The sequence below is a fragment of the Canis lupus genome, chromosome 2 (assembly GCF_048164855.1).
Source record: "Canis lupus baileyi chromosome 2, mCanLup2.hap1, whole genome shotgun sequence".
In the NCBI taxonomy this organism is placed as follows: domain Eukaryota; kingdom Metazoa; phylum Chordata; class Mammalia; order Carnivora; family Canidae; genus Canis; species Canis lupus.
Window position 1 is genome coordinate 88,876,649 of NC_132839.1, and position 26,704 is coordinate 88,903,352.

Here is a 26,704-nt window from a genome sequence, read left to right on the forward strand (position 1 = left end):
TGAGGAGTGGGCACCCATCACTTACTGAGTAAGGATTTGCTCAGGACATCTTGGGAAAGGAATTTCCTTACTGTCCTCAGAACGGATGATTGTGCGGTCTAGAAGCCGTCCTGCCACTGGCCTGGGCTGGAGCCGACAACTCTAAGAGCCTGGGGTAGAGCCCATCATGGTGAGCAGAGGGCAAGCTGAAAGGACCTTGCCTAAGCATGACTGCCTCTGGACTGTTACCATTACATGAGGCCGTGTGTTCCCATTCGATTTTCGTGTTTCTTGTAAGAAAAGTCATTGTAGGGCAGCCCCGAGGCCCAGTGGTTTAGCCCTGCCTTCAGCCCAGGGCATGATCCTGGAGACCTGGGATCGAGTCCCACATTGGGCTCCCTGTGAGGAGCCTGCTTCTCCCTCTGCCTGGGTCTCTGCCTCTCTCTCTCTCTCTCTCTCTCTCTGTCTGCCATGAATAAGTAAATAAAATCTTAAAAAAAAAAAAAGAAAAAAGTCATTGTGGTTGACAGACAGCCTTAGCATGTAGCTCATTGTCAGGCATTGAGTACGTGCTTGGTTAATGACTGAGGGATCGGTGGGATCTTTTCTTTCCAGAGGAAGGATGACAGGGATGACTACATTATGGTGTCAATGGTGTCTGTTGTATTTATAAACATGTTTTCTTTTTGGCCACTAGAGTTACTGTGGTTGTTCATGCACATCATAAAAAATATGGACAACGGAGCTGAAAGTATGGACAACACATGCTATGCTGTGAATTACTATAGTTTTTACCTTTGCTTTTTAATTTCATTTTGGTCTTTGACCAGCTCTCCATCATTTATTGATGATAAATCCCTATACATGAGAAACATACTAGGTTGCCACAAATATATTAGGTGATACTAAGATGCTACTGTGATTGTTTTCAGCTGGGGCTTGTCTATACCTGAATCCCAGGACACTTCATCTCCTTTGTAGGACCACAGATACAGATAGATAGCTAGACACACATACATACATGTACACATATGAGTGTGTGTCCATATATAAATGGACTAGGACCCCAGTGATGACTTTGGGACCTGGGCCATCTCTGTTGGGAAACATTTTTACTTCAGCAGACCCTAAGCTCAGCATTTCCTACAGACCCTTCAAGGCCCAAACCTCTGTCTCGGCCTCACTGCCTCTGCGAGGGAGGCCATGCGTGCCTGGGTGGGACCTGCCCCCCCCATGCTGTCTCCGTGGGAGAACGGCACACTTCAGAAAGAAAGAGAAAGAGAGGATATGGTGAGGCTCTTACTGTTCTGGCTTTGAGAAGGAACGACAGGGGAGCACGAGTTCCAGAGGAAGCGGCCTGTTAGTAGGGCCTTTGCCTGTGAGCATGAGCTCAGATAGAGCTCCACGTTCCTGCTGGGACCAGCGGCTGGAACGGCCCGAGAGAGCCCGATTGCTGGGGGTGGCTGGCACCTTGCGGAAACACCCTGGTGTTTGGTTTGTCTTGTGCTCTGGGAATTAGGTAAAACAGAGATCCCACAGCCAGTTGCTTGGGAGTTCATGTCCAAACGCTGGTGAAGGTCTCCTCAGCCCCATTCATCCTCCGTGGGCATGGAAGGCGGGCTGTTGGTGCAGGGTCATGGGGAGGAAGGCACAGGAGGGGACTGGGGCCGCCTTCCCCTGGAGCCCAGCACTCTCTCACAGTTACACTTTCTCCTGCCTTGCTCTTCTCTGATTTGGTGCACTACTGTTGAAGCTGAGGGCTCCGTGGATTTTGTAATTTCCATATCAACTCCTGGAGTAATCTCTTGATTCCTGCTTTCTGCTGTTGCCATAGCCCTTTTCATTTTCCCTCTCTGCAGGCCATCTAACTGACCTGCTCTGCCTCCATGTCCCACTGTCCCCTTCCTGTGACCATATACAAAGACCATCTTGTCCTTGCTTTATGGCTGTCAACTCTACTTTGTATCCTTCTGTGATTTTCTTCACTGTAGGATTCTTCTCATGGACTCTAGTTTGCGTCGGGACCTTGTCATGCTATCTGTGAAATCTCTAGGGGTCTTCTCTTCCAAGACTCTCCAGGGACTTTTGGACTTTGTCTTGGTCTCTCTCTGCATCAGACACAAGCTGTGTGAATTCAGTGGTTCTGTTCATCTGCTCTGGCTGGCATAACAAAATACCGTAAGACCAGATGCCTTAAACAACAGACGTTTATTTCCTCCTATTTCTGGGGGCTGGAAGTTCAAGATCAAGGCACTGGCAGGGTTGGTTTAATCTAGCGCCATGAGGGAAGGATCTGTTCCAGGCGTTTCTCCCTGACTTATATGTATAGGTGGCCGTCTTCTCCCTGTGTCTTTTCATGGTCTTTCCTCTCTGTGTGTGTGTGTGTGTGTGTGTGTGTGTGTGTGTGTGTTTTCACATTTCCTCTGGCCACATTTGGAAGTCACACTGCTCACATTGGATTAGGACTCCAGTGTCCTCCTTTCAAGTTGATTACCTCTTTAAAGAGGTTGAATTAACTAGCAAATACAGTCCCACCCATTTGGAGGGAAGAGTAAGGGTTAGGGCTTCTATATGGAATTTTGGAGGACACAATTCATCCTACGACAATGATGTGGCATTTTTGTAGATAGGCTAAGGTGTGTTTTCCCTGCCTGTTCCTAATTACTCTGCCATGGAAGGGATGACACCACAGATAAAAGGACTCCATTTTTGGCCATTGAGTTCCAAAAGTCCTACCTAGTCCAATATAGAAAAGAAATTTGAGTAAAGGTAACATAAGAGAATCTTCCTCCTTTTCTAAATACACATTCTGTGGGCTCACTGGGGAGTTAGAAGGAGTGTAGAAAGAGCTTTTATGCTGGCGGGTCCCTAAGAAGGATCTCTGTCTTTGCTTTCTCATCCATACTGGGTTTAGAGGAAGGATGGGGAAAGACAGCATGGAATAAAACCAGCATATGGTTCTGGATCCTAGGGCAAAGGGCCTCTGAGGCCGCTTTCCTGGAGAAGAAGCAAACCCGTAAATTTCCCAGGACCCAGTGCAATATAAGAGCAGAAGAACTGGTCACATAGCCCTGGAGGGGCTGTGTGTTTCCCAGGGGAACAGCGGAATGGCTCTTTGCTGAGCAAAGCGATGGGGTTGTTTGCAAAGATGTAGTTAGTGCTCCTTCTATAGGAGACTACTGATTGTTAGTAAGTGACATCGAAGGGTTTGGGCTACTCACGTTGAGCTCTGGACTGAAGCCGTAGCTAGCCAAATAAGTGACCTAAGGTCTTTGTAAATGACATCAGTTTCAAATTTTTCAGAATTAGTTGAGAAAAACAGTGTGTAGCTGATTTTATTCCTTCATGGCTGGTCATTCCCGTGCATCTCTCCTTAGGTATTCCACATGTGAACCCGAGAGCTTTTTGGGCTCCGGCACTGGGGCGGGAGCCACTCCCCTCCGCCCCAGAAACCCTCCACCAATGACTGAGAGCAGGCGGTGGATAGCCACCGACCACCTCCCCTCCCAGGAGGGTGTCCCTGCGGCATGCTCTACGCGCCGGCTTCCACCGTTCCACCGTTCCCTAGGGGACTGCAGTTCGCCTCACCAGTGCCCCTTGAATCGGCTTCCTTGTCATTAAGGGCTGGCCGGGTTGAATTAACTAGCAAATACACTTCAGAGATTAAGGAGGTCTGCAGGTCAAGCTGTCCCTGGCGGTTCTTCTGACTTGAAGAATAGCTTCTGAAGGGGATTCATTTTCTCTCTCTCTGATACAGTAAGACAAGCCTGGGTGCACACATCCTTCATTTTAGAGTATTGTGATTCCCTCTCTCTCTCTTTTAAGATTTATTTGAGAGAGAGAGAGAGAGAGAGGGAGTGAGCGAGCATGTGTGTGGTGGTGGGGGGGTCAAGGGGAGAGAATCTTCAAGCAGACACCCCACTCAGTGCAGAGCCTGACGTGGGACTTGATCTCACAACCTTGAGATCATGACTTGAGCGGAAGCCAAGAGTCAGACTCTCAATCGACCGAGCCACCCAGGCGTCCCTAGAGTATTGTGACTCTTGGTATGATTTGTCAGTATTTGGTGACACTCCTGTATAATCTAATTACCGACATTAAAATGTCATACCAGGCGATGTGTTGGACTCCCAGCTTCTATTTCATCCCAAATGATGGGTCTACCTATTGTCAGAGCCACTCAGAGTGATGAGGGAGTATTTAGTTGTGGGGCTTCGAGGAAGATTTCCTGGCCCCTAAGGAATTACAGGAAGAAGAAATCCACTCTTTGTCATGACTCTGTGCTTGGAGGTGATCTGTGGGCCTTGGCATATCCCATCACAGTTAAGGGTCAGCCTGAAGGCCAAGTTGACATTCTGAGAAGGGCAGCCCTGAGAGATGGTCGGCGCCAACCACCTTAGGCTGCCGTCCGTCTCGATTTCCCTTAATGCCAGAGAATTTCCTTGATCGTCGAAGCCTTTTTGAGTAGAAGTTTCTGATCCTTGAAAAGCGTCTCTTCTGATACACTTGGTGTTCTTTTCTAAAGGAGCTTGTTCTTTTTCCAAGAACTATTAACATACTCTTTAATTTTGTTTCCGCAGTCCTTCTGCCCTTTTTCATTTTTGTTTTAATGATCCAACATATTTAGACTTAGCGATAGACCCTGAAGTCAGACTCCTGTTCCCAAGGGAAGCCGTGATTGGGGAAAGGAAGGGGGAGATGTTAAATGAACAAATCTGACTATAAATATCTTTTGGCAATACCTGATTAATATGGCTATTACTAAGTATTATATAATATGTCAAGGAGTTTTTATTATTAAAGGAAAAGTGTATCTTTAAATCATATTACAGTACTCAGTTATTCATGAGAAGTATAATGGAGAAACACATGCAGTACATCATCAGCCACAAATTTATGTACTGCTTTAGCTAAATCAGTTCTTGTTGTAGATGCAGTTAAAATCTGAAAAGGGAAACATATGTTTCAAAAAAATGAAACTGACATATATTTCTGTTCTCAGAGCTTTTTTGCTTATCCAGTACACATCAAGAATATGCAGACTGAATGTTTTCCCAAAATATCATTTCTCTTTGAGGTGTAGGATTGGGATCAGTTGGGCCAGGGGGAGATAGGGACTATTTTAGGTCAGGCCCCATGGTTAATTATACTTCCTTAGACGTAAAAAGCTGGGGATAAAAAAATAAATTTAAAAAATAAAAACTGGGGACAAGAAAGACTTTTTATTATGAAAATTTTTAAACATACAGACAAATTTAAAGAATATTGTAATAATCTCCTATATCACCAATTTACTTACCCAGATAGAATAATTAGTAATGATTTGCTGTCTTTTTTTTTTTTTTTTTTTCCTTTATACTGGAACATGCCAACACATAAACACACTTGCTGAATTACTTGAAGGTCAATTGCAGGCATCATGACCCTCTGCCTTTATTAAGAAATGTAAGTGGTTATGAATGAGATGCAGCCGCCTCTGTGTTGTCTGAGTTTATGAATATCGTAATGATTTTGTAGCTAACTGTAATTTACCAAAAAGATTTTTGTAGTGAAGGTCAAATAACGTAATTCTATCTCTTAGCCATGGTTTACTTTTTTTATCCATTTATCATCTGTCTTCATCCACTCTGGCTGCTATCACGAAATACCATAAACAGGGTAGCTTGCAAACAACAGACATTTATTTTTCAACAAACATTTAGGTTTCGAGGCTGGGAAGTGCAAGATCAAGGTGCCAGCAGATTCATCGTTCAGTGAGAGATCCGTGTTTAGTTGGCTGTAACCTCGCGTGGTGGAGGGGCACGAGGAGGCTCTGGGGTCTCCTTTACAGGGCGTCAGCCTCATTCATTACGTCTCCGCTCTCATGACCTAAGCACCCCTCAAAGGCCCCACCTCTTAATCCCCTCACTTTGGGACTCAGGATTTCTGCATAAATTTTGGGAGGGTACGGGGGTCCCTGGGTGGCTCAGCAGTTTAGTGCCTGCCTTTGGCCTAGGGAGTGATCCTGGAGACCCGGGATCAAGTCCCACATTGAGCTCCCTGCATGGAGCCTGCTTCTCCCTCTGCCTGTGCCTCTGCCTCTCTCTCTCTCTGTGTATGTCTCTCATGAATAAATAAATAAAATCTTAAAAAAAAAATTTTGGGGGGGAGGATACAAACATCCAGATCATAGCAGTGTCCTTCCACATTCTGTATCGTGTTTCTGTCTCTCACACTGAATAGATGGACGTGGACCCTGCCCGTCTGTCAGTGAAGATGTTTTAAACAGCAGTAGTGAGTGACAAGGGTCACAGCAAGGAAAGTACAGGGCCCTGTTGTTCAGAGATATTTTTCTTTGGAAAATGGAATGCTGTTCAAGACATAAGGGATAAGTAGGAGTTAGTCAGGCAAGAACACCAGGATGGAAGTGAGGATAGATGCTGGGGAAGATTGGGTGTGTCAAGGACGGAGTAACCATGTGCCAACGTCTGGAGGTGAGAGACATAGGACTCTTTCTAGAAACATCTTGAAATAGGACTCATAGTATAAAGAGAAAAAGGCTGGATGAGCGTTAAAGAAAGGTGTGGAGCGGAATAGGAAGTCAGAGTTAGGGTAGGCTAGTGGGCCAGGCCATGGAGGGGCTTGCAAGTTACCTTAAAGAGTTTGTGCTTCGTTCTGAGGGAACTGGAGCTTTTGGAGGTTTTAACCAGCACCGAGACATGTTCAGATATATGCTTAGGAAAATCCCTGTATTTATTTTTTTTTAAGATTTTTTATTTATTAAGAGAGAGAGTGCAAGCTAGAGCACAAACGGGGGAAGGTCAGAGGGAGAAGCAGACTCTGAGGCGCAAGGGAGCCCAACATGGGGCTCGATCCCAGGACCCTAGGATCAAGACCTGAGCCAAAGGCAGATGCTTAAATGAATAAGCCACCCAGGTGACCCAGAAAGATCACTTTAAATGGAGAGTGGAAATAAATGAATAGAGAGAGAGAGAGAGGATGAGGGAAGCAAGGACACCAGCAAGCACTGTGTGTGGGTGACGATGGTGAGGAAGAGGCAGAGGTAGATGGCTTTTGCCCAAAGTTGGAAGACCGGACAGTCCCACGTAAAATAACTTTTTCTGACTTAATGATATTTATCAAACATGCAGAGAGTTTGAAAGATGATCTCTCTAGAACCTTGATATAACTGTGGCCAACTTCTTGGCTTGTTTGCTTTATCTGTCTCCTTCTTGATCTAGGTGTAAATTCTATTAGTTAATCTCTGCTGTTTCAGTCAGAAAGATGTGTTTAAATCCTGAACTGTGGTTTGGCCATTCAGAACTTGGCCTAATTTTATAATCTTTTTGCACATGAGTTTCTTTATCTGCAGGAGGAGTCCCATCCCTTAAGATTGATTGTGAGATCTTCATGGGACAGTAGGGGACAGACACAACTCGCTGAAATTAGTGATGGTGTAACAGAGGAGCCCAGAGAGTTAGAGCTAGACTTCAGGCTTGGCTGGGTTCAGGGGCTCAGCATTAATTCTCTTTTCCTGTCTTTTGGCTTCATTAGACTGGCTCTTAGTTAGTTAGTTAGTTAGTTAGTTAGTTAGTTAGTTAGTTAGTTAGTTAGTAAGTTCTGCAGCCAACATGGGGCTTAAAACTCATGACCCTGAGGTCAAGAGTTACCTGCTTTACCGACTGAGCCAGCCAGGTGCCCCCTAGACAGGCTTCTAAATCATGGTTAGCAGAAGGGCTCTGGGGTGACCTCTTGACCTTTAATTAAACCCATGGAAACGACCATTCCCTGTCTCAATCTGTCTCTTCCCACACTAGCCCAGGCCCTAGGTTTAGTTGGCCCAGGGTCATGTAATCTGGCCAAGTTACTGAAACAACAGTGTCTGAAAAATCTGGATGGAGGTTGATCAAGCGCCATACCTAAAGGATCCCGTGAGGTGGTTTGTCGTGGGCGTTGCTCTTTGTGCATCGCTCTGGATAACGAGATGTCACACGTGGAAGGGGCAGTGTGGCCATTGTTAGGTAGAGAAGGGAGAAGGGAAGGACAAGAGAAGTCGCAAAGAATTTCTGCTCATAGTTTGACATCAGGTGCCCTGAGACATGAATGGAAACCATTCGTGACTTCAGTGGGTCAAGGTCGTGAGTGAGTCTGGCTCAGGGTCTGACGCTGAAGTATGGACCAGCCCCCAGCAGGACTGTGACCAGGGACTGTGGGCCACTCTTCTGCTTCTCAGTGCTCCTGTAGTTGACTGTCTGCCGTCTTTGAGGACTGTGTGAACATCTGTATGTGGCCACTTGAGTCCCCAGCTGGGCCCAGGTCCCCGTTGAAGAACAGCAGCCTTAGCAGGTGGCCCGGATCCTCACTGGTGGAGGGATGTGGCTGTGGCGCTCACCTCTGGCCCCTGGTGACAGGGCTGCATGCTGCAGAGAGTAAATTGAGCCTGTCATCAGATGCCATAGCCCTGGGGGCTGGTGGATTTTTGCCTTGAGAGATATGTTATAAATCATCGCACTTTTTATAGGAATCCTAACCATAGAAGCTCAGGGAGGGAAAAACATGAAAAGCTAAATGACATGAATTTTAGAGTGTATATTTTTGAGGATGGTTTTTAAAAATTCACTTTAATTACATTCACATATATAATCTCTGATTTATTTTGATGGCTCAAGTGTAGCATACTAAAGAGGAAATTGTAGAAATAATGTATAGGATTGAGCCATAACTGAATTTGAATAGTATAGGGACATACATATCTTTTTTGACATATGCCCTTATCATATTGACCAAAACCAGTGGCTTTGGAACCAGATTTCTTGAATTTGAATTCTGGCTCTGCCACTTACAACTGGGGTTAACCTTTTTTGGCATTAATTTCCTTCCATTAGTGTTCTTTTCTGTATAGCAGGTAAGTGTGGTTTGCCTAAATATTTACCATAGTGCTGATAAATGAGTAACTTTTATTCTGTTTTTAACAGGGACCTCCGAAATAATCTCATTAGTAGTATAGACCCAGGTGCCTTTTGGGGACTGTCATCGCTAAAACGATTGTAAGTATTTGAATTTCTTGCTTATAAATTTGAACTGTTCTTTCCTTTATTTTATTTTATTTTATTTTATTTATTTATTTTACAGCTAGATAGTGTGTGTGTGTAAGAGAGGGCATGCACGAGCAGGGGCAGGAGCAGAGGGAGAGGGGCAAGCAGACTGCACACAACTCATGATGCAGGACTTGAACCCTCGACCTTGATATCATGACCTGAGCTGAAATCAAGAGTCTCATGATCTGAGCCAAAATCAGTAATCAGATGCTTGACCGACTGAACCACCCCAGCCTCCCCTGAACTGTTCCTTTGTAAAGAACTGTTAACCTACTTCAAGCTTTAACGTGATTTAAAAAAAAAAAAAAGGGGAGGAGGTTAACAAGTTTCAGTTTATTGGCCAGGTCAGCGATTAAAAAAAAAAAAAAAGTAATAGAAGTAACATAGAAAGTGGTTAGTTTGTGTGATAATTTGATTTGTTTGATCTTAGATGGTTGTGTCCTTCTCATGTTAATAAAAGGATTACTGTATTAGCTTTGTCAGTGATCATAACGTGATATATAGAGGGTTTTTAAGTTATGAATTCTTTCGAACTCTATTGTATATGCATGTCAGTTGAGGCCCCTTTTTGTCAGTGATTTAAAGTCTTGCTATTTGCATGTATATTTTATCTATATTATTATTTCAAAACTTACAGAGCAATTTTTATTACTTCTGAGGCAAAACAACTCCCCTTCCCTCCTTTCTATGCTGTTTTTGCACCTCCCTTGTGAGCATGCTCACATTTGAGAGGTAACCCTACACACAAGCCCTGTGCACTGTCCCACAATCCCTTATTCCTTCATAAGACATTTATTATTATTAAGGGCTGGCTGCTTACCATGGTCTGACTTCTTGGGAAGCGCTCACAGGCTCTTGGGGGCAACTAGATAATGAAAATACCCCCTAACACATGCACATGTGAGCTGTCACAGATAAGGTAATAGTAATAACCTGCCAAGGAAAGGAGGGGCCACCTGGGAGGGGAATGCCCTGTCTTGGGAGCAGACCTGCAGGTTCGACCTTGCTCCTGAGGCATGAATAGTACATGCCGAAGAATAAGAAAGCAGGTGTTCCTAGGTGTGGTGCCAGAGCATAAAGTACAAAGTGGGGCAATGGGTTTCGGAGGTTAGGCTGGTCATGGAGACATTAGACTTGTAGGCCTAAGAGGACCTGCCGTGTCAAAGATCTTTGAATCTTAGACAGTGTGGAGCCAGCAGGGCCGTGGTTCAGAATGTTTCTGTTGGCAGGAAGGAGAAACCACATAAGTGCAGAGATCTGGGGACAAAGGATGTTGGGGATGACACGATGCTTTCATTCTTCTTAACAATCATCCTTTCCTCTGTCCTTGTCTCCCCCGCACCCCCCTTTTTTGGTTCTGTTCTGCTCACTTACTTATTTTTTTAAGATTTTTATTTTTAAGCAATCTCTATACCCAACATGGGCCTCGAACTCACAACCCTGAGATCAGGAGTCACATGCTCTACTGACTGAGCCAGCCAGGTGCCCCTCTCATGCTCTCTTGTTATCTGATGTTTATACTATATTGAGGGTGCCTGGGTATTTTTTTTTTTTTAATGTCTTCGTTTCCCATATTATTTGATAATAAAATTGGCTGTTTGCTCTGAGCTGAATCCTGCCAGGACCTACTTAAATGCTGACAGGAACCTTCCCTCCTAGTGCTTGTGACGTTTTGTATGTATCCCTTATTGTCTCATTCAAAACTCTTTTCTTTTTACAGCCAGATCCAGCAGTAAGAGTTGGCCAAGCTGTTTTCACAGATTTTTTTAAGAATTACTTTTGCAAATAAATTCTTCTTTCATCTAAAAGGTATCCTCTGGGGTACCTGGGCAGCTCAGTCGGTTTAATGTTTGCCTTTAACTCAGGTCCTGGGATCGAGCCCCATGTCAAGCTCCCTAATCAACGGGGAGCCTGCTTCTCCCTCTCCTCTCCACTTGTGTGCTGTCTCCCTATCTCTGTCTCTGTCTCTCAAGTAAGTAAATAAGTAAAATCTTTTAAAAAAATTAAAAAAAAAAAATAATAAATAAATAAATAAATAAATAAATAAATAAAAGGTATGCTCTGAAGCTCTCCTCTCAGTCCCTCAGTATTAGTGTTCAGAATCCAGGAAGATGAGGCATAGTAGGAGCTAAACGATTCTCTCTTCTTTGGGTACAATTGTTTGAAATTTCATCCCGACTCTGTAGGGATGGAGTGTTCTCACTGTGGTGGTTGTTGTGGGGACCGGATGGTGGCTCATTGTCTTTATCAGACTTCTTTGTGCTCAGAACGCCCAGGGATGTCCAGAGGAGGTCTTGCCCTTGATCCCTTCTCTTCCCCGTGCCCTCTGCTCTCCACTATTTTCCAGTTAGGGCTCTTTCACGAGGCAAGTCAGGAAAACGGGCCCATCGGGAGCAGGTCAGTGGTGTTAAGAGAGACTGGGGTTCTGGATCGAGCAGGCAAGTATCGGAGAGGAGCGAGCATCACGTGGGCGCCAGAGTTCGGCTCCGGGGTACAGTTAGGTTTGGACCCCAGTGTAGTAAGTAGGGACAGCGGTGGAATCAGGTGATGAGAGAGATCAGCGTCGGTTCTGTTGCATAAAAATTGAGTCTACTTCGGGTATCCGACAGTGCGCCCGGCTCCAGAGATCTGGGGGTCACTCAGCCCCTCGAGGGGTTGGCAATCTAGTGGAATCATATGCACCAACCAGGAGCCTGGGTGTGGACTTGGAATCCACTGGTGGAGGTCAGCTAGACATAGCTGCTGAGAGCTGCTGGGACTCAGCCTTCTGACCCAGGCGAGGGTGCGGGCTGCGTGCACCTCTAAACAGCTGTAGGTGAGAGGAGGAGCAGCACTTCATAGGCCTGGTTTCCAACGGTGAGTCACTTTCTTGGTGCTTCTTGGAGGTGCACATGGTCACTGTGATTGGAGGGGTCGTTGTGAGTGCAGGTGGAGGGGTCACTGTGAGTGCAGGTGGAGGAATAGGAATATTCAAGTCGAAGCTGGAGTGCTGGTGGGAGACCCACCCTATCAGAAACTGGGGCTGAGGCTGAACCTTCTATGTTTGATTTGTCCCTCCTGGCAATTCTGATGCTGAAGTTTGGGAACTTCTAGAATATCTTTCCCTCCAGCTTCTTCCCCCCCCGCCCCGTGTGAGGCCTGTGACATCATATTGCCAGATGAGACAGACAATTTAGTCTCCCTCTTTGCGATTGGCTCCACTTTATTCCCAGCGTTTTGGGGGTGGAAAGCCCTGGTCAGGAAGATAAATGCTAATAATACCTTCATGTTGAGATACAGGTCGAAGAGAACTTGACTGTTCACAAAAAGCAGTTTCATCAGGATGTTGTAAGGATAATACAGACTATCTTAGCTTCTCTATCCGGTTCTTTCTCCTTCAGTAAATAATTTCTCAAGTACTTCCATCCAAAATAAGTAAATAAATTTCCTGTTCAGTAGCATTTAATTACTGGTATCATCCCAGGCATTGCCTGAGCATTTTTTTCATTGCATTTCACATGAAGTAGTCTCTTGTGTTCTTGCCTAGGAAGGTAATTGCCATTTATAATATTCTCCCCACTAGAAAATACATCCTTAATTTCAAACAGCTGACTCGTAATGGAACTTACGGTGTACAACTTGCAAGCTGAGAGTCCTATATGTAAACTCAATGAGATACGAAGATACTCTGCAGTAGTAATGTTTGCTGGTTGCTTATGGATACAGGCGCTTTTTCGTAGGAGGTTCTCCATCACTCATTTCAATTGTGTCTCTCACTCGACAGCCACACATAAAGCGTTTTTGTAAGTGTACCATGCCTTTGCCTTTATTTTATAGATAATTTGAATCAGGAAGATTTAAGTGGCTTTCTGAAGGATAAACTACCCAAAGTAGGTAACACCTAGACCCATTCAGTTTCTCTTTTGCTTTATCAACAAATTCAAGCTGATTCTCAATCTCAGTGAAAACCCATTATCAATACCTAAATACCACTTTAAATAGGTATAGCTATAATGAAATTGTTTCCCAAAGAATCAGTGGTAATTACACCAGTGAAAGCTCAGAAGTGAGACAAGATAATGAATAGAGCCCAGAAATGCTTAAGCAGCAATTCACAAAATGATGCCTAATTTTCTTAAACAGTAAAACCCAGAAATAAAAGAAAAATCAGCTGGGATTAAAAACAAAAAAACAAAAAAAACAACTCCCACAGGATTAAATACTTCACTTTAATATCCTGAGGAACAGGAGCTAGAGCACAGGAGACACAGAGAAAGTTTTGTTTTGGTTAAGATTTTTTTTTTTGTTTTGTTTTAAATCAAAAGTTGTCATAAGATAGGAAAGACAGAGCTGTGATATTAGGGAGCTCGGGATTACCTAAGCTGGTTTTGGAATATCTAGGGGAGAAACTATAGTGTAGGTAACTGATTCAGATACCGTATCCTTATCATTTCTGATTTCTAATCTGGCTGATAACACAGTTTCTGCTGTTACCAAGTTCTACAACTTAGAATCCAAGAGTTTTAGTTCAGAAATGGGTCATGCAAATTTACTTCTGTAGAGAGTAGGTCAGAGCGTGACTCAAAGAATAGCTGCTTTTCCACTTAATAATATGGACATTGAAGAGAAGATGATAAAAATATCACTGGAAGTTTGGTTTAGAATCTTGTAATTCTAAGGGGTGATTCCTCAGTAGGAACTGATAAAAATTAAGATTCGTCATTTGAGGGTTTTCTTGCATACAGTTTAATAAGTTGAGTGATGGACAAAAGTGCTGAACACCATGCTGTCTTACTTGAAGATTACAAAAATTGTCATTTATCATCACCCATTTGAACTATAATCTCCTGATTAAAATATAAAATTGTGTTCACTGTGGTGTGGAGAAAAATAGTGCAGAAAGGACACAGTATCTACTAAACATGTAGGTAAAAAGTTTCACGGATTGAGGAGAAAAAATAATATTTAGAAAGTAAGATTTGATAGGAACTATAAGAAGTTAAGAGTGGGATGGGGCGCCTGGGTAGCTCTGTTGGTTAAGCATCTGACTTCGGCTCAGATCATGATTGCAGGGTCCTGGGATCGAGCCCCATGTGGGGCTCCACCTTCAGTGGGAAGTCTGCTTCTCCCCCTCTCCCTCTACCCTTCCCTCGCCTTGTGATCTCTCTCTCAAATAAATAGAATCTTAAAAAAAAAAAAAAAAAAAGAGTGAGGTGCCTGGGTGACTCATTCCGTTAGGTGTCCAGACTCTTGATTTTGGCTCAGGTCATGATCTCAGGGTCATGGGATCGAGCCCCTCCTCATGCTCCACGCTCAGCAGGGAGTTAGTTGGCTTGGGATTCTCTCTCTCCCCGTCCCCCTCCTCCCCGCTCTCTCTCCCTCTCTTTCTCTCGCTCTCTGAAATACAGGAATCCATCTTTAAAATGAAACAGAAGTTAAGAGTGATGGTAAAAAAAAAACAACAACTAGGCCGTTACCAAATGGGAAAAAAAAATAACTAGGCCGTTACCTAGATAATGCTGAAGTCATTTGACTTGGAGATTAGGTGATCTGTGAGGTAAAAGCAAACTCAGTTTTCTCATTATAGTCAAAACTTGTGACTATTTAAAGAATGACGTCAGAGAGCGTGAAGTTTCAGGTATTCTTGAGGAAATAAAAGTTCCGGCATTTTGGTAATTTGCCCCTTCATCAGTTGTCTGTCAGGTGTTCACTGGGACCGGGCTGTGTCCCTACCTTCCCCAGCATGAAGAACGGCGTAGGTCATCTGAGGGATTGTGTCACAGTCAGATAGATCGGGTCTCATTTTTACCACTCCAGTTGTATCAGGACTCATTTCACAGGAGTCAATGCGTGGACTGTGGAGGGCCCTCTAACTAGACAGCGTGCAGTCCGTGCGCGCCAGGAGAGGTGAAAGCAAGGATCGCTTTTCCTCTCACGGCTCCCCTTAACTCACCTGAGGCAAGTCAACTTCTCGGCGATGCTGAAGAGAAAGGTCTCGTGTGACACCTGGGTGCTGTTCTTGAATATCCTTGAATACGGAATGTATGCAACGTTCCTCAACCAGGAGAACTAACTGAAGACGTTCCTTTCCCCTTTCTCCTCAGGGATCTGACAAACAATCGAATAGGATGTCTGAATGCAGACATATTCCGAGGACTCACCAACCTGGTCAGGCTGTAAGTACACCTTTCTCTTCCATTTAAGATGCAAGAAAGCGTGTGAGCTAGTACCCAGGTATTTAGAGGCACCTATGACATGCTAGTAAAGTAGCAGCTGTCAGGATTACAGGAGGAGGAGACGAGGAGCTGGAAATTCAGTCCTGGGGCGTAGTGCCAGCAGAGCATCACGTACGTACGTGTGCACGCACAGCCGCCCAAGGTGGTAGATGCCTCAGAGCACATGGTCCTGTTGAGAGAGATGGTCGGAAGCATTGCTAGTCTGGATAAAGGTCCAGAAAGAGGTAAAACTTGACCCGATGGTCCAGAGATGGCCGAGATTTGGTTAGTTAGAAGGAAGAAGAAGCAGAGCAAATGATGCAAGAAGGTGGAAGGAAGAACAACGCCAGCGTCAAGGGGAAAGCCGTTGGTGTGAAGAGTACAATGACCATTTGAATCATGCCTCTGACTTTGTGATTTAGGGTGAACTCACTTTTCTGAGCTTTTCTGTTTTTTTTTTTGTTTGTTTGTTTGTTTTTTTCCCATCTGTTAAAGTAGGTAAAGAGTACCTCAAAGTTATTATAAAGATTTTTTTTTAGGATTTTATTTATTTATTCATGAGAGACACACAGAGAGAGGCAGAGACACAGGCAGAGGGAGAAGCAGACTCCACACAGGGAGCCCGATGTGGGACTCGATCCCGGGTCTCCAGGATCACACCTTGGGCCAAAGGCAGATGCTTAACCGCTGAGCCATCCAGAGATTCCCCTCCCCCCGCCATGTTATAAAGATTAATTAAAATTTGATCTATCTGTATCTCTCTCTTATAATTTACATATGTTATAAATACAGGAGAACATTGTATAAGCCATTGAATACATTTTTATTTTCTTTTTAAAATGAAGAGGCTCTGTTGGGAGTAACTAGAAATCAGGCTGATTATCTATGATAGAACTTTATATGAGGCTTCAAACTGATTTAACGACACGAAGCCCCTGAAGGGCATTTATGCTGGGGAAGTGGCATAAAATCCTGTTTTAGAGAAGAGTTGTCTGGGAATAGGGTGTAAGATGAAATTTGGGATTTAGGGTAGAGAGTGTAGTAATGCGGATTGTCTCTGCCTGGTTCTTTCTCTCTCTGGCTTTTCAGAAATGTTTCTGTAACTTCATTCATGTTGACTTTGAAAAAGCTCTTAGAGACTTCAATTGTGAGATTATTTCATGTCTGCAGTAGGGGAGGGGACTTCGGATCACTTGTTAGAATACCACAGAGTACCCCTGGTTCTTAGTGGACTTGTAGTATTTTTCAGTGAGCCCTTTGAGTTGGGAGGAGAGAGATATATGGCCAAACTTCTGTGTTTAAATACAAGATTGATTTGGTGTACAGCTTTGCTCATAACTTGAGATTTATTAAACCAATTGCATTTTTATTTTTTTGTGGCTAGACTGCAGCAATTTTATTTCAGTGCTTTTGTTAACTCTTCTTGAGAGTTTTGTATTTTTGGTTTTGAGGACTGCATAAGAATTGGCAAAATGGGGCATTTATGAAGGAAAACTGTTATATTTTTGGATAGCTGTGACTCAAGTTATGAAAGCGTCTGCAGTTTACTGTTTTGTCGACTTTAGTTCCAGATGCATTTATAACGTGGCCCAGGGATTCTTGACCCATCAGCAAATATTCTTTAGGGAAGAGCTGGAAGGGATAGTCTTTACTTTTAGGGTCAGTTACAATTTCCTTACCTTTTTTTTTTTTTTTTTTGCCTCTTACCTCAGAAGCTGAACAGGCATATAGAAGGAGGGAATCCAGAGTGAATCACTCTTTATAGATATTTCCTTTACTGCTGCTTCAGCTGGATTCTCTGGGTTGCCTAGGATTTAGGACTGGCGGGGCCTCTTAGCCAAGGAGGCGGGAGTAGAGGCCCCCAGGGCCTGGAAGAGACCTTGGCAGGCAGACAGTGGCCTTCTCATCATCCGTGCTTCTCATCATTTTGAAACCAGTTGTGGCTTTGGAGGTTTAGGTTAAGAATTCAAAAATAACTTTAAATATGGCTGAGGCTTCAGTAGACATGGATGTGGGAGGTTTAGTTGATTATTCCTGTACATGGATCTCTGCCTTTGTTGATGGAGAACTGTGTTGGAGAAGTGAAGACATCCTCCCGGAGATTCCCACCCCATCTCTCTCTCACCCGTGGAAGTAACTGGTGAACCAAAGATGAGGAGCTGAAAGTGAACTTTTGTGCTCTCTGCCCTCGCCGAAGAAGTGAATTTGCAGAGAAGTTGTCAGGAGATCAACAGATCAAAAGCTTTCTTTTTTCCCCCCATTTTTAATGAATTTTGATCAATTTAAATCTTGTATTATTTTTCCAAGAATTATACCTTTAGTATTCTTCTAGCAGAAATAATTGGTGAGTAGGGGCCTCTGGTGGCTCAGTGGGTTAAGCATCTGCCTCTGGCTCAGGTCATGACCCTGGGGTCCTGGGATGGAGCTCCTCCCTCTTCTTCCTCTCCCCTTGCCCCCCCCCCCCCCCCCGCTTGTGCGCTCTCTCACGCACTCTTTCTCTCACTCTCTCTCTTATAAAGTTAAAAAAAATATAGTGAGTGATATTTATAAGAACTTCCTTTATACAATTGAACAATTACTGATGTCATTAAGTCATAAAACCACATAGAGATTTGAAGGAAAAGTTAACCCCCCTTCCATCCCTTCAGATATCCCACTGTGAGCTAAGCCTGTACTATCTGGTGTATTATTTTCAGTGTCTTTCAGGTGTATTTGTTGTGTAGCCCCCACAAAGGTACAGGCATACATACAGGGCTGTACATGTGTGCTGTACTCAGCAATTCACTTAAAAAATTGCCAGCATATCATTAATATCTTTGCAAGAGAGTACCTGTTGATGCAGTTCATGTTTGTTAATACGGAAGATTCCGAGTACAGAGCTGATTATAATTTAGTTCTTTATTCTTCTGTTGAGGGAGATTCTATTTGATTGCATATTCCCGTCCTTTAGCAGATTGGCCCTGGTAAACTTCCCTGTATGGTCATAGGTGATGCGTCCTACATGTTTAATTTATAGGAATTAGGGCAGCCCCGGTCGCTCAGCGGTTTAGCACCGCCTTCAGCCCGGGGCGTGATCCTGGAGACCTGGGATCGAGTCCCGCATCGGGCTCCCTGCATGGAGCCTGCTTCTCCCTCTGCCTGTGTCTCTGTCTCTCTCTCTATCTCTCTCTCTCTCTAATAAATAAATAAAATCTTTAAAAAAATTTACAAGAATTCAAATGTATCTGTTTAGCAAAAAGTAAGTAAATAAAGCAAAATTAAGGTATGAAGAGAACAGCGTAAAAGGGTAGAGTGGGGATGGCTGGATAACTGATCTGCTGTTCCATTCAGTGAGCTGATAGGACTTGGGAGCAGTGACTTTGCTGTGCACTTGCCATCCTCTGTTCCCTTTTGCTTTGTGTATTATCTCAGAGCTGCAGTGTGATTCTAGTATTTTAAAATGTGTGTAACTTTTTATGGTCCCCAAACCAAAACCAGTTACTCTGTTTGGTGTTCAGCCAGTCTGTTCCAACACTGGAGGAAAAATTGGTTTATGTGGGGATTTACTGGGATGATGGCACGTCTCCAGTGTAATTCCTTCCTCTGTGGTTTTATAAGGAAATAGCTAATTATATCTAATAATTAAAATAAAATAACATAATAATTAGAATCTAATGATCCCTGTAAGATGCCATTATTTTGTTTATCCTTAAATCCTATATTTGTATGATAAGAGTTTCATTTACAACTTACTGTTATGGAATCTTTCAAACTTGTGAAAAAAAAAAAATTAGAGACAGTCGTATAAGGAATCTTCATGTGCCCATTCCCCAGTTTCAGCACTTTAGGAACTTCATAGCCAACCTTGTTTTAATTCTATCTCCAATATTTTTGTCTTCCTGCTTATTTTATTTATTTTTTTAAGATTTTATTTTTTTTTTTTTTTTATTTTTTTTTTAAGATTTTATTTTTAATGAGAAACACAGGCAGAGGGAGAAGCAGGCTCCCTGTGGGGAGCCCCATACGGATCTCAATCCCAGGACCTGGGATCACGACCTGAGTTGAAGGCGACACTCAACTCCTGAGCCACCCAGGCGTCCCCCTGCTTATATTGTTTAAAACAGATCTGAGTAATCCTATAATTCCACATAGGATAGCTTCATGAAAGTACCGTTGTTTTAATTGCATCTAGGTTACTTTTTAAAAATACAAGGGTGAGTCACGCTTCCATCAGCAATAACCTCTTCAAAATCTACATTCACTATCCCCACTGATAGTTAAGGATCAGAGAAGGGCATCTCTTTTACTGTTCTTTTAATTGACAAATATCCTTTGTTTACTTAAGTTCCTAGGCAGTTCTCCTATGAAGATCAGAGTCCTTTTATCCAGCTTTTCCTATCAAAAATTTGTACGCTATATTTAAAAGCCAATCCAGGGTTGTTTTTACTGAATTTCATTGCATGTTAATTTGTGAGGGATTGGCATTTGTGTCACATTAGGTTTCCCATCGGGGAATACACTGTTGCAGAATTCACAGGAATAGCTGACCTTTCCCAGATCAACTCTGTCCCCACTCGGGAGTTCCTCTATCTGATTGTCCCTTTCTACCACACGGGAGGGATTCACTAAGCCTCCAGAGGAGAGGCAGGCCTCTTCCCAGGTCTCCAGACCTCTTCCTTGAGAATTCTGGGTTTAAATCGTATCTATCCTTGATCCTGCAACAGGCCCAGAACCGAGCCTGTGGTGGTTAGACCATCCTGTCATTTTCTCAGAGCCCTCAGTCCTGTTTTAATATTAGAAGCTTCCAGAAGATGGAGTGTACATCCTGAATAGTCAGCCGCCACTACTGAGCACCTACTGTGTACCCCAGCTGCCACCAGCTGTCAGGGGCACCCCAGTAGATAAGACCCCCAAGTCCCTCTGCTCCTGGAGCTTGTGGTCAAATGTGGAATCATTATGGGTGTAACACACCACTCGAATTGTAGCATGGGGCATTCTGGGTTTGATTCATAGAAAACTCTGCAAGGGTTTAGATATTTCCTAAAGTCATCTGATAAAAGGAAACAATCAGATAGGTTAAGTAATTTGCCCAAGTCCAACATTGAATTACATCAGTTTTAAACCCTGGGCTTGTTGTGCTCTGTTGACATATTTTATTCAGTTCCTGTGGGTTGCTGCTGCTGATCATTCAGGTTATCCTTGCCTGTTTCTTGTTTTCAAATTTCTGCCTTCTTAAATGATGCTAAGTTAACACATGAAGATTAATCATTACTTGTAACGAGAGCGTGGCTGAAGTTCCAACTTAATAAGGTAGCTTTCGGGTTCATCCACCTGGTATTTGGTAGAAAATCCTTATCTGATAGTACTAGCTTTAAAATAATTTTATACTTTTTATACATTGAGAACAAATTTCTTCATCCTTGGATAAAATATTCCCTTTTAATTAGATTTAAAACAACTTTTATGAACTCTTCATAACATTATAGGACACTTTAGGAAATTGTATAAAATGACATATAATTGTTAGTATTTTTTAAATGAAATCATTTCCTTTCTTTTTTTTTTTTTTTTCTAGAAACCTTTCAGGGAATTTGTTTTCTTCATTATCTCAAGGAACTTTTGATTATCTTGGCTCATTACGGTCTTTGTAAGTAAGAATTTTTTTTTCTGGTTTTGGTAACTGTCTTGGTTTTTAAAAATTAAAAAACAGTTATTAAATGATTTAAGAGACTTCATGGGGAAAGTCTGGTGATTTTGCAAAAACTCTCACTTGAGTGCATGCATTCTCATTGAAAAACATACTGTAAACCTGAATAAAGTGTTTCACACTGAGACAACCATTTTCTCCATAAAATACCATATCTCTCTATATTTAGAGTAAATAAATTGGTGATTTTTCCTTTTTCATTTTATTTTCAAGTTAGAAAATATTTTACTGTTTGACTACTTGAATCCTCAAAGTATAAAATATCTGACCCTATAGAGTCTATAGTTAAGAATATTTCATACTTCTGGGATTTACCTTTGTCCTGTTACCCTTCCCCTAAACTAAATTCACAGCTTATTACTGACATTGCCAAGAATGTTTACGTAGAATGGTTGCTTTATGAAATCAGTGCAAGATCGTATGGATGCAGTTCTTTGTAGCTTTAGAATTGGCGGACTTTCTTTCTTCTCCCAGAATCGTTTTGTTAACTGAGATAGTAGGGGGGTTCCTTTTGACAGTCGTGGTATTTCCAGCTAAACATAATGTATTCAACCTGTAAGTTATACTAATTTCTATTGAAAATACAGTTAAATATAATGCTTTTCAAAATTTTTATTGTGTATAATTTATGGGGTTGACTGTTTTTCCAAGGAAAAATGTCATCTTCTAAAGCAGATGCTGTTTGGTGTTTGCTGATTTTCTTACCATCCCTTCCTCTCCCCTCCCCTTCTCTGCTCTTCTCCTTGAATTTTCTAGACTGACCGCTTAGCAATTTTCATTGGGATGTAGCTAATACTTGGGTGGTCATCTGGCTCCTCACCATCATGGCAGACATGTTAGATGGAACTCTGGTCTTTTTGTTGCTGTTACTGTTTTTTAGTGAAAATATCTCTTTTTGGCATATTTAGTGGGCTCAAGCCAGCCATTTCTGTGAACTTAAGAAAATAAAAATGACTGCAAAATATAATCTGACTTTTGAGACCCTGGGTAGCAAGAATGTAGAAAGTATTTTTATCCAGATTTTTTTTTCTGTTTTTTTTTTTTTTTTTTTTTACCCAGTAGTGCTGGAAATCAACCAGAAGGTGGTGCTTAGGAGTTAGAAATCCAGTCCAGTCATCAGTATTGTTTTTTAAATTCACTTTGTCTTTGTGTATCTCATCCCAACTCCCACCTTCTTTTTTTTTTTTTTTTTTCCCCTTGCCAGAAGTAATCAGATGAAGCCTGGACTGGTACATGATCTGTGTTAGGAGCACATGTTATATTTGCTCTTTGCACTTTGATTTATTTGTGTAGAACATGTTACATTCTATATTAGTCATGCTTATGTTTTGTTCCCCTATTATATAATGTCCTCCAGGTTGACAGGGGAAAGTATCTGTATTTATTGCTATTAGCTGGACTTAGCACACTATGTGGCACATAAATAGTGCTTTGTAAAACCAAGTGTTCAACATGTTATTGTGCTTTTATCCAAGCTTTCTATATTATCCTCTCTTTGTTTCTTATACCCAGGTGCCAAATTATAAAACTTCTTGCCTCATATAAAAATAATTCTGTGTTTACTTTCATATCAAGTATGAGGTATCCTTATATTTTCAGTTGGTTGAGTCTGTACCCCTTCACTCTGTATATATCTTGGTATCACTTGGTGTAAGCAGAGAAGTGTCAGAAATAGCCTCCACTCTTGATAAACTTTGACTGCAGTCAGAATACAACCGTGGCAAATGGTCATGTATTCCTTTATGTTGCCAAAATTAATAGTTTGCAAGCATTCAACAAGGCAAGAACACGGCGATGATGTTGGGACAGTTGGGGAAGTCTTCAAGGTCCAGTGTTAGTGTCACCATGCTTTATGACAGGTGGGTAGAAATTTGGTAGACACAAAAGATACGGAGATTTGGTATTGCAGACCCTGGGATTAAGGAGCTTGCTGCATAGAAGAGGGATGATGTGTAGATTTTGTTTGCACACCGCCTTTGATCTAAAGCAGTGTGTCCTTGGACCAGCAGGGAGGAGTGCTGGGGTCAGCCATTCGGCCTGGCCTCTCCCTGGAAAGGAGAACGGAACCGGTTGGTGGTGCGTGCCACGGGTGGCTGAGGGTAGAGAGTGCTGTGCCTGTCACCCAAGGCAGAAGCCAATGTTAAGCAAACATGCTGCTTAATTTTATTCACCATACTCACTAATTTGTGTTTTGTATGCTACAGAGAATTTCAGACTGAATATCTTTTGTGTGATTGTAACATATTGTGGATGCATCGCTGGGTGAAGGAGAGAAACATCACAGTACGGGACACGCGGTGTGTTTATCCCAAGTCTCTTCAGGCCCAGCCAGTCACAGGCGTGAAGCAGGAGTTGTTGACATGTGGTAAGGGAGAAAGTGTTTGCCATATTTGACTTGCTATGATGTTTTGCTTGACAATCTGTAAAATTCTCCTTATCTGTGCTAGAATTGATTACAACCATTAACCTTCATGGGTCTGATAATATATACTTAGTTTATGCGAACAGTTAAGTCAGCTTGGATAAAACGTTTTTTTTGGATTGGTTTTTAAGGTTCTTGGGTTCTGAACAGCTTTCTTTACAAAAAACAATTTCAAAGACTAGCGTAGATCTTCAGATTTTCTATCAGTTGGCAAACCAGGAATTTGTTGATAGTAAAAAAAAAAAAAATCTGAGAATGCAATCATTATTTGTTGGTAGGAGTGTGAATTACTAGAGCCTTTTTGAAATAGAGTTTAGCAGTACGTTTCAGTGTTCTTACAAAGTTGATAGTTTGGTCTAGTAATTCTACATGAGAGTTTAATTCTTAGGAAATGATCAGCATTGTATGTTAATTTTGAAGTATAGGCATATCTTCAGTTCTCAAAAATGAGAGATTGATTGAATGACTTGTGACACTATTTTCAATATGCAGCTATTGAAAATCATAATTTTGAATAGTACCCGAAGATTAGAGGGAAATAAAATATGCTTATGAAATGAAAAAAAAGCCACATGAACCAAAAATAGTCATTAAAATGATCAAAGGAAATTTCAGTTTAGTCTTTATAACTGGAAATAAGCAGTTCTATACTTGTTTATGTTTTCTCTTTATTATCATTATTGTTATAGTTTTCATAAGTAAGGTGAGATGAATTGGATGAAAATTAAGATTTGTGAAAAGAAACAGCATATACATACATCAAATCATCACGATGTATACTTGAAATAACTTATGATTTTGAATGGGGGAGGAGAGAATAAAATATCTTACAATTTTTTTATTTTAAAAAGTTTTATTTATTCATGAGAGGCACAGAGAGAGAGGCAGAGACATAGGCAAAGGGAGAAGCAGGCTCCATGCAGGGAGCTCAATGCAGGACTCGATCCCAGGACCCTGGGATCACGACCTGAGCCGAAGGCAGATGCTCAACCACTGAGCCACCCAGGCGTCCCAGTATCTTACAATTTTATTTGTCAATTATACCTCAGTAAGGTTGGAAGAGAAAAGAAATGAAAAGAAAGAAGTAAACCAGACAAAGCCCATGCTTTGCCCATGCAGCCCATGCTACATTCTTATCACTCAAAGGTAGTTGTCTGAGATAACTTAGTATATTTTCTTCATCTTTTTCCTGTGTTTTGACCCAAATGTTATCATATTCTAATGATATTTTGTAACTTTTTAAAACCTGACATATTATAAACTCATTTTCTCATTGTATGAAATAGATGCATGCCAATCCATGATACAGATGTGGTTATCATGTCTCTATAGGTTGTTAAATAATTTCTCCATAAATAATTACAAGGATTAATTTCCTTGTGTGTATGTTTCCATATGTGCTGTTATTCTTTAGGATAGATTACTGCTATGAGCAGTAGACGATGGGCTAAATATTATTTTTTTTTTGTGAGCCCATGGCATTTGTGTGTATTTTTGCATAAATATTTATGATTCTTCCCTTTTATTTGTATTACTGAAAGGAAGTAAATCAGCTTTTTAACAGTGATGGTAATATATTGGATCTTAAATGATTTTTCTTTCCCCATCTGTAAGTGTTCTGGATTTTCTCAATGAGTATGTATTACTTACATAGGCAGAAACCAGTGGTTTAATCAAAGGGTAATATTGTTTCCTGAATGTATTCTAAAATTGTATATATACCAGTATTTACTTATTATCAGTTCCATTCTCCAGATTTAAGTATCATTTTACAATTTGTTTTTTTAGTAATTGCTTAGATACCACCAAAGAGGAACAACTTTAAATGTCAGAACTGATTATGAAATGGTTTCATTTTAATTTTACTAATTTTGTTTTCATCTAGGACCCACTTATCTCTCAGTAGGAGCCTTGCCGGTGGTAGCATTAAAATTCTGGTTACTGAAGAAAATTTGTTTCTCCATTAAAACATTTTTTAATTAGAATTTCTATAACTTTTTTAAGCTTTTTATTTATTTGAGAGTGAGAGAGAGAGAGCAAGTGAGCACCAGTGGCATGGGGAAGGGCAGAAGGAATGGGAGAAGCAGACTCCCCACTGAGCTGGGAGCCCGACGCGGGGCTCTATCCCAGGACCCTGGGATCCTGACCTGAGCCTAAGGCAGGTGCTTAACCAACTGAGCCGCCCAGGTGCCCCTCTGTAACTTTTCGTTCTGGAGTGTGAATAGTGTATTGTATTTATTGCTGAGTCTTTGTTTTATTGTCTGTAGATCCACCCCTTGAATTACCATCTTTCTACATGACTCCATCTCATCGGCAAGTTGTGTTTGAAGGAGACAGCCTTCCCTTCCAGTGTATGGCTTCATATATTGATCAGGACATGCAGGTGTTGTGGTATCAGGATGGACGGATAGTTGAAACTGATGAATCGCAAGGTATCTTTGTTGAAAAGAACATGATTCACAACTGCTCATTGATTGCAAGGTAAACTTTTTTAGATGAGAAATTGTCTCTGTGGATCATATTTATTTCAGAATTGTAACGCTTAATTACAGTTTAAGTCAATATTTTATCTTCTTGCATTTAAAAATGCAAACATTTGGTTTTCCTTTTCCTGATTGTTACTCATATCCAGAAATCAAATAGCTACCTTTTCCATCCAGTTGTGACCAAAAACAAAACAAAACAAAACAAAAAAACAAAAAAGCATAGGATAAAAGAGAAACACTGTTAAACTTTTTGTTTAAAATTTTAGGAGGAAAAATGTAGACTTTAAATACCAAACTTCATTTCTAACTATTTCCTACTGCTAAACTCTGATTTTCACTTTTAGCAATCTTTTACTCCCTTGGTTAATGCTACATTTTAAGATACTTCCTTTCCCTGCTCCACTAGTATAAAAGAATATAACACCTGTCCTGTTAACCCCATGACTGGTAAGATCACCAAAATCCTTAATTCAAATGAATTTTATGGAGTATAAAAAACAGAGTAAAAATAGATGTATTATCCTCACTATATATTTTATTTTGGTAAAATCTTAATCTGTAGATACTGAATTTTCTTTTTTTATTCTCTCTCTTCATCTCTATGTGTCTCTTTCTTTTTTCCCTTCCTACCAATTTCTTAGAACTCAGCTTGAATGTTTAAGAATAGATCTGTAGTTTCCCAAGTGTGCAAGGGCATCTTAGGGTAATATCACTGCAGATTCACAGAAGTGCCATTAAAAAAAAAATACACACACACACACACACACACACACATATGGAGGGGAGAGAGAGAGAGAGGGAAAATAAAGATCCTCTGAGTTGAATCATGTCCAGAGTTTTTGGGGTAGAATATTCTATTT

General features: G+C 41.6%; 1 protein-coding gene across 1 annotated transcript in view; it reads left to right on the forward strand.

Annotated features, from left to right (window-relative positions):
• Positions 1 to 26,704, forward strand: part of ADGRA3 (adhesion G protein-coupled receptor A3) — a 121,142-nt gene that overhangs the window by 35,904 nt on the left and 58,534 nt on the right. The window contains exons 3-7 of the mRNA XM_072809105.1: positions 8,934 to 9,005; positions 15,140 to 15,211; positions 20,805 to 20,876; positions 23,141 to 23,301; positions 25,626 to 25,839. Of these exons, the coding sequence (XP_072665206.1) occupies positions 8,934 to 9,005; positions 15,140 to 15,211; positions 20,805 to 20,876; positions 23,141 to 23,301; positions 25,626 to 25,839 (591 nt within the window). The remainder of the gene's footprint in view (positions 1 to 8,933; positions 9,006 to 15,139; positions 15,212 to 20,804; positions 20,877 to 23,140; positions 23,302 to 25,625; positions 25,840 to 26,704) is intronic.